This window comes from Carcharodon carcharias, chromosome 8 (genome assembly GCF_017639515.1).
Source record: "Carcharodon carcharias isolate sCarCar2 chromosome 8, sCarCar2.pri, whole genome shotgun sequence".
NCBI classification, from domain to species: Eukaryota; Metazoa; Chordata; class Chondrichthyes; order Lamniformes; family Lamnidae; genus Carcharodon; species Carcharodon carcharias.
The window spans coordinates 151,983,913-152,002,837 of NC_054474.1; the positions used below are offsets into that span (position 1 = coordinate 151,983,913).

Consider the following 18,925-nt stretch of genomic DNA (forward strand, 5'->3'; position numbering starts at 1 on the left):
TTCCCTATCACTGACATGAGACTCACTGGCCTGTAATTCCCTGGCTTACCTCTACAACCCTTCTTAAATAGCGGAACCACATTAGCTGTTCTCCAGGCCTCTGGCACCTCCCCCGTGGCCAGAGAGGAATTAAAAATTTGGGTCAGAGCCCCCGCGATCTCCTCCCTTGCCTCCCTCAGCAGTCTGGGACACAAATCATCCGGACCTGGAGATTTGCCCACTTTTAAGCCTGCCAACACCTCCAATACCTTCTCACTCCCTATATTAATTTGCTCAAGAACCTTGTAGTCTCGCTCCCCGAGTTCCATACCTTCATCCTCATTCTCTTGGATGAAGACGGATGTGAAGTATTCGTTCAACACTCTAATGATGTCCTCTGGCTCCACCCATAAAGTGCCCCCTTGAACCCTAATGGGCCCTACTTTTTCCCTAGTTATTCTCTTCCCATTGATATACTTATAGAATATCTTGGGATTTTCCCTACTTTTACCAGCCGGAGGCTTCTCATATCCTCTCTTTGCTCTCCTAATTGCTTTCTTAAGTTCCACCCTGCACTCTCTGTACTCTACTAATGCCACCGCTGATTTGCTCCCCTTGTACCTGCTAAAAGCCTTTCTTTTCCTTCTCATCGTATCCTGAATATCTCTGCTCATCCATGGTTCTCTGGGCTTGTTACTCATTCCTATCAACCTAGAGGGAACATGTTGAGCCGGTACCCACCCCATTGCCTTTTTGAACACCCCACTGCTCTTCTGTAGATTTTCCCACAAGTAGCTGTTCCCAGTCTACCTTGGCCAGATCCTGCCTTATTTTACTAAAATCTGCTCTCCCCCAAACCAAAACATTTTTTTGCAACTTGTCTATTTCTTTGTCCATAACAAGCTTAAATTGTACCATGTTGTGGTCGCTATCACTAAAATGCTCCCCCGCCATCACCTCAGCCACCTGTCCGGCTTCATTCCCCAGAATTAGGTCCAGCACTGCGCCATCCCTTGCTGGACCCTCTACATATTGACCTAAAAAAGTTCTCCTGTACACATTTCAAGAAATCCACTCCATCCAAGCACTTAACACTATATCTATCCCAATTAATGTTGGGAAAGTTGAAATCACCTAATATAATTACCCTATTGTTATTGTTTTTACACACCTCCACAAATTGTGTACATATTTGCTCCTCAGTTTCCCGCTGACTATCTGGGAGTCTATAATAAACACCTAACAATGTGGCGGCCCCTTTTTTATTCCTAAGCTCTACCCACAAAGCTTCATTCGATGCTCCCTCCAAGATATCATCTCTCCTACTGCAGTTACTGACTCCTTAACTAATAATGCAATGCCTCCTCGTCTTTTACCCCCTCCCTGTCTCACCTGAAGATTTCCCGGGATGTTGAGCTGCCAATCCTGCCCCTCCCTCGACCACGTCTCTGTGATGGCTACAATATCACAATTCCACATGTCAATCTTCACCCGTTTTACTTGTAATACTCCAGGCATTAAGTCCCAGTCCTGCCCAGGTGTAACCCCCCCCAGTTTGCACTGGTCCCACCTCCCCCAGAACCAGTCCCAATGTCCCACGAATCTGAAAGCCTCCCCCTCACACCATATTTTCAGCCACGTATTCATCCGATATATCCTGCTATTTCTACTCTGATCAGCACGTGGCACTGGTAGTAACCCTGAGATCACTGCCTTTGGAGGTCCTACTTTTCAACTTACTTCCTAATTCCCTATATTCTGCTTTTAGGACCTCATCCCTTTTTTTAAACCTATGTTGTTTGTACCAATGTGTACCACGACCACTGGCTGTTAAAAATGCCCTGTAGCCGCTCTGAGACATCTTTGACCCTAGCACCAGGGAGGCAACATACCATCCTGGAGTCTTGTTTGTGGCCACAGAAATGCCTATCTATTCCCCTTACAATTGAATCCCCTATAACTATTGCATTCCCACACCTTTTACTCCTCCCCTGTGCAGCAGAGTCAACCGTGGTGCAACCAATCTGGCTGTTGCTGCTTTCCCCTGAGAGGCCATTCCCCCCCCCAACAGTGTCCAAAGCAGTATATCTGTTTTGCAGGGGAATAGCCACAGGAGATTCCTGCGCTGCCTGTCTAGTCCTCTTGCTCTGCCTGGTGGGCACCCATTCCCTTCCTGCCTGTGGACTCAGCCTGCGGTGTGACCACCTCTCTATACGTGCTATCCACGATATTCTCCACCTCGCAAATGCTCCACAGTGTCCCCTGCCGCCACTCCAGCTCCGAAACCTGGGCTTCCAGGAGCTGCAGCTGGAGACACTTCCCGCACACATGCTGGCCCCAGGCACTGGAAATGTTCCCAGCTTCCCACATAGAGCTGGGGGAGGCACACCATGGCTTTGAGCTCTCCTACCATGACTTACCCCTTTAAATTAAATTAAACTTTTTGGAAGATACTTAATATCAATTACTCTAGGGCCCCTTCTTCCCTGCTTGTTGTTACAGAATATAGCCCTTACAAATGATGAACCACAAAATAGGACCTTAAAAACTATGTGATAAAATTAGTAAATACTTACCCAACCGTACTAACGGCATTCAAAGGATCACCTCGTTTCCTCTTCACCAAACCCCAATTTAAGCACTCTACTGCAGCCCAGAGCAGTACTCCAGTGCAGACAAAGTCAGCACTGTAAGATGGCCTGTTTTTATTATCTCTGAATTTAGCCTCTGAAAACCTGCTTAAGCCAGTTTTCTAATTAACTAGTAATAGCTGCAAGCAGAGCCTGTATAAACCCTGTTTTAAAGCTGGCCTAAAACTCACCTGCTTCCAATCCAAACAGCAACTCAATAGTCGAATAATCAATAATGGTCAAATTTGAATATTATGCCAAGTTAGGAAACAAAGACTTACTTTTATACAGTGTCTTAAACGCAATAAAACACCCCAATGCGCTTCACAGGAGGGTTAAGAAAAACATGTCACCAAACCACATAAGGAGATGTTAGGTCAGATGACCCAAAAGCTTGGTCAAAGAGGTAGGTTTAAGTTCTGATGAAAGGTCATTGACCTGAAACGTTAACTCTGTCCTTTCTCCGCAGGTGCTGCCTGGCCTGAGTATTTCAAAACATTTTCTGTTTTTATTTCAGATTTCCAGCATCCTCATTATTGTGCTTTGCGATGAGCTTTTAAGAGGTGTCTGAAAAGGAGGAAGGCACAGGAGAGAGACAGGGAACTGTAGGAAGGGCACAAGGCCTAGACAGCTGAAGAAACACATGAATTAGACAAAGAATACACATGCGCAGAACAATGGGAGACAAAAGTGAATGCAACGTGTAAAGTCCTGCACACAAGCAAGAAAAATGACTGACCCACGCACTACATAAATAGTAAATAGTAAAAAGCAGCAATTTGAAAGTGACCTAGGAGCTTTGGTAGAATGGTAGACTCTCATGCATAACCAATATTGAACAATAGCCAAGGAGACCAAGGGTTCAAACACAAAGGGACAAGTTTTAAATTTTGAGGCACCGGGAGGCCAGGGGCCAATTCTGGTCAGTGGGAACAGGAGTGATGCCAAGCAGGATTAAGTAGGGCACAGAGTTTTGGATGAGCTGAAGATTATGGAGAATGGCTAGGAGACCATAGTCAAGCCTGGAAGTAACTAAAGCATGATTGAGGATTTCAGTGGCAGATGGTTTGGAGGTTGGGACGGACACAGAAGACAGACTGGAAACATTTCAGTTCTTGAATTTTGAAAAAGGCATCCAACAAGCGATTTTGGAGAGGCATTTGTTAGCCTGGGCTCAGTGGTAGCACTCCTACCTCTGAGTCAGAAGGTTCAGAAGGACTTGAGCAATTTCAGTACCAAACTGTACTGTACTTCTGGACGAGCTATTAAACGGACCCCTCAGGTGACATCCCATTCTATAATTCAAAGAGAAGGAGGGGGTTCCCTTAGTTATGATACCAACACATTGTCCTTCAATAAATATTACTAAAACAGATTACACGGTCACTTATCTCATTGCTGATTGTGGGAGCTTTCTGGGAACAAATTGGCTGCTGCATTTTCCTACATTATAACAGTGACTACAAATGACAAAAGTACTTCATTGGGTTTGAGCAATTTAGAATCTCCCGAGGCTGCGAAAGAAATACTCCCCTTCATTCTTGCATGGGAAAGGTAAAATCTGAAAAATTACTTTCAGCTGAATTGTCAGACATGGGAACACCAGTTTAAACTGGTAAAGACAAAAAAAAAAAATCATCATTGTGTTGCCTTGTACAAAAAAGTAAAAGTCAAAACGAACATGAAACTGAAAGGTGAAAGCTGTCCCAATACAGGATTTTCAACTCTAGTTATTGATCATGGATAAAGCAAGAAAAACTAAAAAAAAACTTCAGGACAAGTTCAAATAAATTTTGAGCATATTCAGATAACTGACGACAGTACTGCAGGAACAGCAAATAGTTGCCTACCTAGGTTACAGTCAGTTATTATACATGGTCAGTGCAACTGATGGATGGACATTACATAAAACTTTTATTCTGTGGCATGTTAGATTTACAGCAACAGACACAGTGATCGAATGTATACTTCCAGCTATGTTTTTTAAAAATATTAAACATCAGAGCTGGTTTGAGAGAGAAGACAGCAGCCAATCTAATTTTAAAACACCCACTTTCTAACTTTTCAACAGGCTGAACCACCTTGCCTTTCTCTTTTGGATTTTCCAATGTAACATGAGGTCACCACAACGCTGGGTGATCAGTCCTGCATTTCAATCATCATTTTTGGATGCGGCAGGTGGCTTTACAGCCAGATACCTTTCCTTTTCAGCAGGCTTAACCACTTGAACAGCACAACTTAAACATTTCAACAACTTTGGTTGCCAAACTCATTAAAGAGTGGCTCAAGTTCAGATAAGACAATGCATCAACTACAATGCAAGTTGAAAAGATTACAGCATTCTTTAAACCCAGCTCTCAGCATCTGTACAACATAGGAAAGCAACATTACAAAAACCTTAAGGGTAAAACCAGATTTTCCCCCCAAGACCCCACTGTCTATTCCTCATTAAAAAACGACACATAAAAAGATGGAAAACAAACTAAATTTTAGGTGAATAAAAATGACTCGACATCAAATGCATTGATAAATATAGTTGGTTGAAAAGAAAACAAATTTGGAGAATCCTTTAAAAGAGGTGAAAAGGTTTCATCATCATTTCCTTCTGACATGTTATCTTTATTATGCACCTGCTGTTCTGCAAGTGTAGATAATCAATTCCATGCTGCATTGCATTGCTTAAATGTCAATCTTGCTCTAATCCACTCACATCCTACTAAGCACTACAAGTACAAAAATTACAAACTGAAAGACCATTGAATACTACACATTGCCCCAAACCTTCTGCAAAAGTCCTAACAAAAGACAATCCATTACATTTAAAAGTGATGCTATCAAACAGGCAATTTAAACCAATATCTTTCATGCTATCGGTGTTTTATTTTTTTCTATAACAGCTAGTAACTAAATCAAGCTAAAGGTAAATGATAATGGCCATCTTTTGTCAGGCTGATAACAACACAATCCTTTTGAGGGAGGCAAGAGGGAGGCGTTATGGCACAGCCAATGGTAAAAGCCGAGTTGTTCAAATCCCAAAGGGAAACTTGAAACAACTGCCACAACTTGTTTTGCAATTTGTATAAATTTTGAGATGCGTGCCCTGAATTCAGTAGTACTAAGACCACCACCTTAAAAAGAAAATGATTTTAAGCACATACGTCTATGAAATACTACTATAACTTCTAAATCCCCCAATTATTTTAACTCCCAGTTACACTTTCGTTAAGGCAACAGTAAGGCATAGATTTTAAAAGACCCAGGCAAAAAAATGATACCCTGAACCAGTCAAATTCAAAATGTTTTCTCTTAACTTCAGTTCTTTGAAGATAGCAGCTTGAGGCATAGATGCTGAAGGCTTTTCACACTTTTAAGGTCTTAAAACGCCTACCCTTACACTCAGCCTTCACTCCTTTATACATATTTCCCCCTTTGAATGCAAATTTGCATTGTTTCACTATGCCTTTGGACTCCATACTTCTGATAATAAAAATCTGTCATACCACTAAGTTTTATCAGTAATCATTAGTAAAAAGAAACACTTTCTAAACTTCACCTGGCTAGGTGACACATTTCTCTCCTCCTCTGAAAACAATCTAGCCTGGTTTATTTAAAAATGCAAAAGTTCCCTTGACACCCATGTTTCCAAACTTCCCCCATGTTTATATCAAAGCCTTCAGACTAGCTGACTTTAATTCAATTAACTAACAAACGCACACACACACACCCTTTACAATAAATCCCAATAGCATTATTGCATCTTCCTGACATGTGCTAAAGGGGTGGTAAAACAGCTTCTGAAAGTGTCACCAAGTCCAAGCATATTAACACGGTTGCACAAGTCCAACTTTTTGAGCACACGTAATGCAAACATCCTTCATCCTAAATCTTAATCCATTTGACCCAGCTACAATCTTAAACCAACAGGAAAACATTTCTGGAGAAAAATATGTACTCACTATATCAATGCTTCAATTCACACCCACCATCCCCTCTTTGGCACATTTCCAACTTCAGCCATGCCAAAGGAGGGAGCAGCCAAGTGAGGCCAAGAGTCTCTTCCCCTGCCGACCTCTTGTTCCCCCACCCCAAAAACCAGGGCAGAATTTCAGCTTTCAAAATCAGGCACAGGCACCCAACCATTTCTGCAAACCTCCAACCAACACAATCTAACATATTAGCAGGAACGTAGAAGTACGGTATGGTGCAAAGCATAGGAATAAAGGGAAAAGACAGGACCGAAAATGTAGAAATTGTTTTAGAAAATATTTCACCTGGAATAAGACCGTCTCTGAATCAAAACATCTCAAACTTCTAAAGGTCTTATACAACTCTCAAAATGTTTAAGGATCCTATGTGAATGTGAATGATGGTCATGTTGAGGATTGAAGGTTTTTCTCCCCCAGGTACCCAATATCCCCATCACGACCAAGTTAGGCACAGCACATTTAAATGTAGGTTAAGAACTCAGGTAAAATTCCACCCAACCTCATGGGCATCTGTCCAGTGGTTTGACAGTTTTCCATTTCTGGCACCTACTTTTGGACTAATAGTAATAATTGGCATCAAAGTTGCAAAGTTAAGGATTGTTTTATGCATGAGCTTGTGTTCATCTGGAGGTCAATTGTGACTGTGCAAGCAGATTTCACCTAAAACATAAGGCACCCAACAGTCAGGAGATTTTTGTCCCATCATTTTGGGCTAAATTCAAAGATAAACCTCAAGGTGAAGAGTAAAGGTCTAACCCACTACACCACTTCCCTTTTTGCCAACTTGAGTGTCTTTTCTAACAGAAGTTTCACCATTGAAACTGGGGTAGTATTCACGAAATGTGTAAAACAATTTTACATGAAACTATACTTCCTACCTACAGGGCTGTGCAATAACACCCCTATTTCAGTGCTTACATTTAATGGCATCCAGCAATTTGATGGCATCCAATTTTTTAAATCTTTATCTTTTGAGGGGAAGGGAAAAGAGGTCCACACTGGGCAGGTGAGGTGGTTCAAAACATCGACCATGCTCCTCTATAAGCACATTACAGTTCCAGATCATAAATAGAAAACAAAGAATATGAGATCTTATCTGAATTTATATGTTTTTAAATGCAGGATCATATGACACAACATTCAGATTTTATACGGCACTCTTTCCACTTCAATTGATGAACTCACTTCCCTTTTTTGATTCAAACTCTGATCATAACCTACAGATGCACTTCATTTAAGTGATGTTATTCATGTTATTCAACTAAAAAGCTATGAACTTGTGACAGTCAACTAAACACAAATTAAATAGTCAATTTTACAAAATGAAATAGCATTTTTAGGAATAGTGGATAATGTTTCGCTTAAGTTTCAATACTCCTTAACTCAGTCCAATTTTAGAAAATTATATCTGTATTTTACTCCCTGCTCCCAATTTCTGAACTTATCCTCAATTATCAAAAATAAACAACTCACTCCCAAGCACAGAAACTACACTGGAAGGCAGATTGTGATTGGGTGGGTGGTGGGGGGGGGTGGGGGGGGGGTAGTTTTTAAACAGAGAGAAAAAAGTGGTTTTGCTAACAAGTTGCTAACCTCGCAATCATCTGGGACTGATATTTAGACATTGTAAATGTTGGATTCTGTCCAGAATAATTTTCCTGTTAACAGCACAAATTGTTCCACTCCCATTGCAAAGCTCTCAAAAACATCTCTGCTTGTTGGGTTCAATTATTCCCTTTGCTGCTGACCAAGAGTTTTTCTTGACGAACTACATATGGACATATTATAAAATAAATCAAACAGGCAGTAATCCCCAAAGAACTCTAAAACGCACAAGATTTTTCCATGAATCTCTAAGCAATTAGATTAGGATAATCCAGCAAAGAGTTGTTGATCATTTCCATTTAACTCCTTCAGCTGTACGAATACAATGCGGACCTCAATTAGAAAACTTACCATTACATTACAGTGAAGAAATACTGGTATTACCAATCTCACTGCATTTGAACTGCACCTTCAATTGGCTAATGGCGAAGCAGCGCTGATGAAAGTTGAAGTAGTGTACATTGCCCACACCATTCTACCTTCCAAATAGTAGGATAATAAAAGGTTGCAAAGGGATGAGAAAAGAGAATGAAACATAAAAGAAATTGTACTTGATTAGAATTTGATAGACCCTACCTCATCCTGCCTACAACCCATGATTGTGTCAAGGCAATAATCACAGGAAAGTTCAAAGTTAGACTGTCTTGAATTAAAATTAGTATGGAGTATTAATACTCTATTTAGAAGCAAATAACCTGTGTTCAGATGTCTTTTAAAACGTAAATGTCATCATAATAAAATGCAAGCTGAGTATTACACTGTCTAGCCTTTTCTACAATGGCATAATTGACAGTTGCAATACCTTACCCATCATTTGGTGTTGCATGGGAAATCAAGTCAGGCTGCAAATGGACTGAACGTGCACACTACTCTGTATTTTTACCCACATTCAAAATATTACCTTGACAAAAATGCAAGATTTGTCTTCCAACTGAAGTAAACTAATTAGAATTGTACATCCAGGCGGAAGATATTACCACCCATGCCAATTAAGTGCACTATTTCTTGAAGGAATCAGACACTCATTACCCAAAATATCTTGGGAGCTACTCCCGAGCATTAAAACTACACAAAGTTTCCAATTTCACTTGTAAAATTCAAGCAAAAATAAGGCAGGCTGTTTAATATAACAGCACTAAACTGTTAGGATGGACTTAGTCTCCTGACAGGTGGTTACCTATTGCAAGTACCCTTGTTCATCTTTCCAGGCATGTGATAGTTATTAATACAAGTGGTAAAAAGCTTAATGGCATGTTACATTCCATCATCCTCCCTTGCTTCCCATTTCAATTTCTGCATTTTTCATCAAGCTAAACCATAAATGAGTAGCAACTGAAGAAAAGTTCAGAGTTAAAATAGGAAAACAAGTTATTAGTAAATAAAGCTAACCCTTATGCATGTTTGAAAAGAGCACAAACAATTAGGTGGGCATCTTTTTCCTATTTTTGCACGATGGCTAAAACCACATAACACAATGAATACAAACAGCAAAACAGCTTGAAATGTAAAATACAAATATCAGTGAATTTAAGTTTTAGAGTTTTGCATTATTCAGTGCTCAGAAAGATCCTGGTTAGGTTCAAGTGCATAAACTGGGCCGCAGACTAGATTCAGTGATATATCCGTTAACCACAGTTCAGCCAAGTGGTTTGAACTTAAAAACAAAATTAAAATACTTCATCAACATAATACAGTAATTATCTAGTGTTAATTTTGGATCTGGATTTTGATAGATTAAATAGTGGTGGCATATTGCAATTAATTATTTGGATCCTTCATCATAATTCATTTGTGAACATGTAGAAAATGCACAGCGCAAGTTCTAAAATTGAGACACTGCACAAACTGTACCTGTATGCAAAGCACTGCAAGAAGCTAGGTCATCCAAATTAACATTCATCAACATTTCAACAGATTGGAAAGTATGCGTGACAATCCACTAAAAGCCCCAGAATTAATATCACATTTCCCACCATTGCTTGTGTGTTCTGTGGTTACAAAAATAACCTCAATTTCAGCAGAATCAAGTGTAATGACTCAGCATGTACACACAACCAAATGTCTTCATACAGTTCTACATGAAAGTAAATCTCTGTTACTGAAAAATAATACCTTCATGCACCTCACTGGATGCAAAGCACAGAGGTCATGGAAGGTGCTATATAAATGCGCGTTCTTTCTGATTGTTTCCGAGATGAGAGCTACTATTTGCAATTGTTTATGTCTATGGGTAAGTGCCCTAGCTTCTGTCATACAGAGCTTGATCTTTCACGTGGGAAGATAGAGCCGATATCAGCAGCAACAGTGGTGAAGATGCTTACAACTATTCTCCACATCCTTAAGCTAGGGACAGGAAATTAAATAGACCTTGCCACAGTTTCAATTCTGATGGCTGTTCATTGCCTTCAGCCTGAATGTGTTACGTTACACACACACTCCAAGTTAAGGACAGGGCTCAGCTCTCCGCACTTCCCCTCCCAGTGATCATTCTCTAGCCTCATGTGTGTAGGATAACAATTTGAAGGCGGCAGTATTTGCCTACACATGGGGGCTACACCCTTGTATGAGTTAGCACCGGGGAGGGAAAACAGAAAATAAAAATTGTAGGTTTAATAGATTTGTTATGAAGTGGTTCTGCAAGAACATCTTACTGTTGTGGGCCAAATACGTTTACCTGCTTGGTATGTAGTCTAATGAAAAGCAAATGCACATTTTTATCCATATACCTTACAGTAAATGCAAGGAACAGGAGAAAGCAAGTACGCAGATGAGGTCCGATTTTGGAAGGGACTCGATTCGGATAATAAATCCTCCTTTCATTGAAACATGGCATCAAGAGTTCTCCTCAGAGAAAGGACACCGGCAATAATCTTTCATCTCAAATGATGCCTTGCTTTTATACAAACAGCACTGGCAAATTGTAGTGCTTCCAAACTGATATTTTAAGCAGATTATAATTTGTATATAATCAGGAACAAAAAAAATGACATGAAAACATGATGTAACGCGCAAATCTATAGTTACTGCATATCAGTAAATATTAGGAAATGGTATGTGACATTCACAAGGTCTGTGATCAACACAGAGCTGTTATCAAAAAAGGAATAAATCAATAATATATAAAAATAGATCAAGGGCATTTGATTACAACTCCAAACAGATTATTCTAACTTTCCAAAGATCACTGCTAAAGCTAGATTTCAGACAGTGTGTGAAATTGAGCATCTAATGAGAAGGTCTTTTAAAAATAGTCCTTACTAGCACTGGCAAAGCCACATTTATTACCTCTTCCTAGTTGCCCTGGGAAGGCATTGGTGCTCCATAGCGACTGTACATGTAAGTGGTTCACTCAGTCACTTTTTGGGTATTAGGCTTTAAGCGAGTGTGGACTGGAACCACATTAAGGCCAGACTGGTTGTGGCTGGCAAGGAGCCGGTAAACCAGTTGGTGATAACGTGGTAACTCCCATGGTAGTATTTCTTCTGAAGCTGTGATGGGATTTAGACTGGACTTGCGAGTTTGAAAGTCCAGTACTGAGGCACAGGCATGTTGAATTTGAAAGTCCAGTACTGAGGCGCAGGCATGTTGAACAGGGTTCAGAAACAAACTCATTTTAGAAAATAAGACTCAAAATACAAATAAAATGAAGGGCACTGTACATATATTTAAAATAATAAGAATCTTAAATTATGTAAGCTTAAAACAGGTTGGGAGCAGAGAAGCACAGGACAAGGGTTTAAGGAGCAAACAACACTGGGTATTACAAAAAACAGGCTTGCTCTTATATAGCACCTTTCATAATCGCAGAGCACTTTACAACTGAAGCAGTTCTGAAACACAGTCACTGTTGTAATGTAGAAAACATTTGGAAGAAATATTAACTCTGCTCAACCTGCAGGAACAGACCCTCCAGCAAAAGCAAAGTTCTAAGAATAGGTATAAACCAAGATCAACTACTCCACAGAGGCCAACAGTTTGTGCCCTGCTGGAGCCAGAGGGATAAGAACTTGGCTGTGCTTGTCTATAGGAAAGGGAACAGTAAGCTTGAGCTAAACAGTAGAGTTATGAGGGTGGATGAATTTTCTGGAGTTTTGACCAATTACCTTTGGGAATCAAAAAATATTTAAACAGATCATTTCCTCATGAGACTAAATATGTGTCCGAAGGAACTGAGACAGGAAAACACGCGTCTGGGAGGAATGGGCTTGGCAATCTGATTTTTTTTCTCACTATTCCATCTTATTGGTTTCATCTATGTATTAAAACACAAGAATCATCACTATATATTCCCAGAAAAAGTTAAAACTCAATACTGCCTAAAGATAGGGTTTTTATTTGGTAGGGGGGAGCTCTGGTAGAGTGTGTAGTCCAAAAGACTAAGAGCAATGCTATTTTGCTAGGAATTGTAATCCAGCTGATTTAACAGTAAATTTGCTCCTATATTCCTATGAATTTAGTGGGGCAAGGTTCATTATAAAATGACAAGATACAATAGATCACTTCCTCAACAGTTTTGCAAACTCTGAGCAGTTATAGAGTCAGAGTCATTTTTGCACCAACCAGGATGATTAAATGCTCGACAGGATATCTAAAAAAATACAAAAGCCCAAGATTGCCAAAACTCTCACTTCCCCAATCTGCCCATTGCACGTTCACTACTCATACTAATAAATTTTATATACACTCGAACGGTGGTTCTCAATTTGGGGTCCAAGAACCCCAGGAGTCTGTAGAGACATTCCAACCAGTCTGCAAAATGTGAAAGTGCAGTGTGCAGTTGCTAAAAGTACAGCAAGGAGTAGGTAGGAGGAGCGTGTACATAGAGAAGCACAGAGTGGCACAAAAGACCTGTTTTGGTAAAAGCATTATTAATGCTTGCTTTATATGCAGCACTTTTATATATCTTAATTTAGACTGGTGGCCCATGATTACTAATCCATTTGAAGACGGGCCCTTCAATCAAAAATGTTTGATGAACTGCCTCAGGCTGAGGAATGTGAAGTCCAGCAGTACAGGAAACTGAAGTAAAGGGCAGTAATGCAGACAGTAACTATTAAGCTATGTATTTTATACTGAAACGTATCCTTTTATTACTCAGCAACTTTTGCAAAACCTGATGAAATTAATTGCAAGAGCATGTTATGACCCACAAAGTTAAAAAAATTAAATCCAATTGCTGGTGTTCGAAAGATGTGTTATAAAGGGTGCAATGTGTTGTACTAGAATGCTGTGGCAAGAGATGGTTTACACGTCAACACATCTAATCCTCCTCCCCCACTCCCAGGTACTTTTTCTTATAGGAATGGAATGAAAAGAAAAAAATAAAATAAAATCTCAATGCAATGCACCCTCCTGCTCCCAGCTGCCACCAATTGATTCAAGAACAAACATCAGCAGAGGAAGCACCTGCACACCCGGTCAAGCAAGAGAACATTTCAGAGATCATTAAATAAAGTTACAAGAATAGGTGAGGGAGAAATAAAAGTGACACAACTCTAGCGTAAAAAAATATAAAGGACATAAATAGAGCAGTGTGCCCTCAAGTGTCATTTTACAGGACCATTCATTTGCAGTAAATACAGGTGGTGAATGGAGAAAGTGAATATCCTGGCTGCCCCACTGCATGTATGAAAGGAATGTAGATTTTTTAAACAAGACTGAAACTACCTGTCTAAATCTGATAAATGCAAGAGATTTGCATTCTGAATTTCTCCATCTCCAGGTAATAGCTCTGCTGTTCCAAGCTTTGGCACTGAATTTAGCAGAAGGAGAAATAAAATCACTTAGCCACTTTAATGCAGTTCAGTGCAATACTGCAGAAGCACTGACCTGTCGGAGGTGCTTAGTTAAGATGGTAAACTACAGCCCCTCTGTCCTCTCAGGTAGGTATAAGAGATCCCATGGCACTCTTTCAAAGGGCACTGGAGCACTTCAGGGTGTCCTGGCCTCTTCTTATCCCTCATTCAACACCACGGAAACAGGTCATCTGATCATTCTCAAGTTAATGTTTGTGGGAGCTTGCTATGTACAAATTGTTTGCCACATTTCCTACATTATAACTGACTACACTTCAAAAGCACTCCTTTGCTTGTAAAGTATTTTGGGACATTACACAGTTATAAATGCAAGTCAGTCAGTCTTTATTTTTTTTCCTTACAGAACTCTTAACTGTACTCCTCAATAGTGTCCTTGCAAACTTACCTGATCCATGTCATGCAAAGGGCAAGAGATCCCTCAGGAAACCTTTCTGCAGGCCTGAACAAGTAATCCCACAGCTTCAATGTTACAACTTGTTTAATTAATTTAAGAGTAATTGTTTTGCTTCTAATGGGTTTGGCCTACAAGGTGTAATCACTCTGAACAGCACCACTCCTTTCATGTTGAGCATGTCATGAAAACCACTTCATGTTCTATTTTTTCCAGTTTGAAAACTTAAACTCAAATGGTAAAATCGTCACAAATCGGACCTAAAAACCAAGCTATTCCAGGATGGGATAGTCTGAGGAGACTGCATTTCAGTCTGACAAAAAAAAAACACAAAACAAAATCCCATGAAATTGCTTCAATACTGTTCATGAAAATTACATGTGCAATGCAATATCTGGAACAATTTAACCGTGCTTTGGTACTGAAAATAGTGAGATAGCAGCCTAGAACCACAATAAGAATGGAGAGCATTTCAATGTTTTTAATATATAGTTTTAACTGTGCTTTGACTGTAGAAGTTCACCACTATCAGTGACTTGCTGATGTATTGAACAGACAGCAACACTTTTCTGATTCTGCCACAGCTTTGCTTCACATCAGAAACTACAACTGCACCACATCCTTCGTTACTGTTCTAACATCGTTCACTCAATGAAAACCAACAAGGCCAATACTGCTGACATGCAATTTTTTCCATTCACTGGCTCATGGAAAAAGAACCGCATCATTTGTTGTAACCTGTTTTATTCAGTTATCAATTAAGAAACTCAGAATGCAAATCACTTGCATTTAACAGATTTAACTGGAGAATTTCTGGCTTGCAAAATATTTTTGCCTACATTCCTAGACATTAATCTGGCAGAAAGCATTGACAAGGAGAGTTCCTTTCCAATATATTTTGGCAAGTTATTCAAAACCTTCCATTTTCTGCAGCACAGCACAAAAAAAACTCACTCAGACAACAGAGAGTAATATCAAATAGTCCTGATTTCCTTATAACTGTAACAGAACATAATACCATCACAATCTGACTTCTACTGCTAACTACAAAAAGACAAAACTGAGCCATAACTCAAAATCAGGCCATTTCTGAACTCTAAAAAAATTCAAAGCAATGTACTTTATTGCAAAAGGATTTAAGGGAAAACTAATTCATAAGGTCGGACTTGAACAAGTATCAACAGGTTCAAGGACAAAGTATATACGTAACGCATGTGGGAGATAAGCGTAGGTTTGAAAACTTGCTTGAAAACCACACAACGTTTTCAAATGCAATTGGTAAAATCACTCAGTGAACGCAACTCTCAAGTCTGTATAAAAGACATCTAAAATGTTTGCTGCAACAGATAACAGTGCACTTAGCCCAGCTTCATTCTCTGAGCTCCCCAACAGAGGGTAAATGTTACTGCGACACAGAACAATACAGAGCAGAGGGACCCAGGGTTCAATTATGTCATGCCATGCCAATTGAAGTGACAATGGTGTGTGCTGCATTTGGTTTTGTTTCATTTCATCCAAAAGCTGGACAGGGAAATAAATCAGCCAGGATCACTGAGTGCACATAACTGAGCATAGCTGTGATGCATTCATGGTCAAATAATTATAAATATCTAGACTGATGCATTTAGAATTGTCACTGAAAAGCTTCCTGCACCTAATAAATTGCATTGCCCTTTGCTAAAATAAACTACCACCCTCAAGAAACAGAGTAAGAGGGGTAAAGGATTTATATCTAGCCAAGTCAAAAATATATAAAAGCTCGAGTTTTGGAGGTGGTCCCAATCAGCTTTATCTCACTTGCCTGTTGACGCCATAATATCACTGGTGAGGCAGCAATCTGTGAAAAAAAACCTCCGGATTTCCAACACAGTCCAATTTACAAAGAACAGAGCACAGAAACAGGCCACTTGGCTCCACTGGTCTATGCTAGTGTTATTTATGGTCCACATGAGCCTCCTCCCATCCTCTTCAACTAACCCGATCGGCATAACTTCCTATTCCTTTCTCTCCCCCGTGTCCCTCACGCTTACCCTTAAATGCATCTAAACCATCCGCCTCAACTACATCTTATGGTAGTGAGTTCCACATTTCAACTGCTCTCTGGGTGAAGGTTTTCCTGAATTCCCTATTGGATTTATTAGTGGACCCTAGTTTTGGTGTCTCCCACAAGCAGAAATGTCTTCTGTGTCTGCCATATCAAACACCCTCCTAAACTCAAAGATCTCATCAGGTCATTCAACCTTTTCAACAGAAATGTGACATTCTAACCACAAGTACTTCAGACACATGCTAAGGAAACTAAAGGGACAAAAGATTAAATCTGCAAATACAGCAAGTGAACTGATAGTTAGACAAATTCCCTTCCAGAACATGTAGGTAATAGAAAATGGGTACCTGGGAGTGATCTAGATAATCTTTTTTAAAATATTCAGATAATACCCTAATTGTCATATGAACCACCAATCACAAGCAGATTGTCACAATGTTTGTTGGATCTTGTTGTGCATAAATAAGCCATCATATTTTCTATATTACAATCATGACTGTACTTCAAAAGTATCCCATTGATTTTAAAGGGCTTTTGGGCATCTTGAGGTTGAGCTCAGAAATTCAAGTTTTACTATATAATCCTAGATTTTGCTCCACTAGCTGAAAGTACACTGGCAGTGCACTGTTTTGTTGAAAGGTCAGCAAGCTGAAAGTTAATTGTTTTGCTCTCCACAGATGCTGCCAAAACTGATGAGTACTTCCAGCATTTTTTCCATTTAAATTTGCCTTTGGCTTGTTTGACCCCGTGTCCCCTTTGTTCTATTCCTACATTTTAACTTAAGCCATTTTGCAGATTTACTTTTACCATCTTATATCCCTCAATGAGACCACTCCCAGATACGTCCTTCCCAGACAGAAATCCCCAAGTTTTCCCAATCTTTGTTCACTGCTTTGCCCTGGGATATTAATCCACCGGTATTGTGACTCTCTCTCCCTCCCTCTCTCTCTGCTAAGCCTTCTCAGGCCCAGAACTAAGCGGACCTCAAGTGGCCTTGACTGGAGCACAGCCCAGAGTTAGGATTAAATACTCCAGGCTTGTACAAGTTTAGTTCAGCATTCAATTTGCATTGCTGATGGCTGCTGCAGAGTGAGCCGGAACGGCCACATGCAAAATTAAAACTGCGCAAAAAAAAGACACTTTTCTCTCTGGCCACATCAAACCAGCACAGCGCAGAGCCACAAGGCAGGGTTTTTGCAGCTTCTACAAACGACAGTGGAGGGTAGGCACCCGTGTGCCCCCACCTCACCCCACCCCATGTCCCAGTCGTCTAAACAAAAATCGCCCTCTCTAAACAGAAACTAATTTTCTGGGACTTGTACCGGTTTGGAAACAGAAAGACATCCTTGCTTGGGGGGGGGGGGGGGGGGGGAGCACAACTTTCCTCAGCAGCCTCAGGGGTACCTTCCTGCCCCTGGGTTGCAGCCAGGGGTGATATAAGGGGGGAGGGGGGTGGGGGAGGGTTCCTGAAGGGTTTTAGGTTATTTATTTATTTTTGGTTTACCTGGTCGAGAGTTGGGTGAAGTCCCCTCCGTCCAAGAGGCGGATTTTGCAGAAGAGCACCCCGTTGACGAAGGGGACGGCGGCCAGCTCCTCCAGGCTGAAGAGCGTCTGGAACTTGAACTTCTTCTTCTTCATGATGAAAGCCATGGACCTGGGGCCGGGGCGGGCGGAGCGGGCCACCCACCTCTCAGTAATCCGGCGACCAGGAGGAGAGAGAGAGACAGAGACTGAGAGAGAGAGAGAGAGAGTCGGAGACCGAGATCAGCAGCCGGACGGGGGAGGCCCGGGGCGGCTAGAGGCCGGAGCCAAGCCCGCCGGCGGCACCACCGCCGCCGCCGAGGTCGGACGGGAGTCAGGCCCGGGGACGCAGGGGTCGGCGCTCGGGCCGCATCCGTCCTCCCGGGAGCTGGGCATGGGCGCCGAGCGGGGCTGTTTCCCTCCTCATGGGCCACACTCCAGCGGGGATGGAGGAGAGGGGAGGGGGGGGGGGCGGCTTCTCTCCGGCCGCTGAGCCGGGGGCGTTTATTTGTTTTAATTTAATTTAATGGGGCAATGACCCCGCCGCCCCGGGAGTTATTTCAAATGCTTTCCTTCCCCTTCGCTTCCCCTCACGGACTCAGTCAGTGACCAGCAGCAGCAGCCGCCGCCAACACCGCCCCCGCCCACAGCGCCTCCTGTCAGCCACTCCGGCCGCCGCTCCAATCAAAGCGCGACGCCCATTGGCCGCACGGCCTCCCCTTCCCCCTCCCCCCCACCCCCACCATTAACGACACCTCTGATTGGCTGCGACCGGTCTCCCTTCAAAAACAATCAACAGGGAACGATGATGATTGGTTACCGGCGCAGGCGCCGTATGAAACAAACCATTTCATTGGCCCGTACGCCCCTCAAAGATAAAAGGCCGACGACAGTTGGCTAAGACCTACCCGTGTTCAGATACGGCGTCGTCGACCGGTTGAACACGGTTC

The 18,925-nt window shown here is 41.4% G+C and overlaps 1 protein-coding gene across 4 annotated transcripts in view; it reads right to left on the reverse strand.

Annotated features, from left to right (window-relative positions):
• LOC121280796 (protein FAM102A-like) overlaps positions 1 to 18,501 on the reverse strand; it is a 109,274-nt gene extending 90,773 nt beyond the window's left edge. The window contains exon 1 of one of the 4 annotated variants that reach the window (XM_041193022.1): positions 17,959 to 18,501. In XM_041193022.1, the coding sequence (XP_041048956.1) occupies positions 17,959 to 18,104 (146 nt within the window). In that variant the 5' untranslated portion in view covers positions 18,105 to 18,501. Of the gene's footprint in view, positions 1 to 16,208; positions 16,274 to 17,958 lie in introns of those variants that run through there. The other 3 variants (XM_041193023.1, XM_041193024.1, XM_041193025.1) reach the window with 3 other exon arrangements.
• Between the last annotated feature and the right edge of the window lie 424 nt (positions 18,502 to 18,925).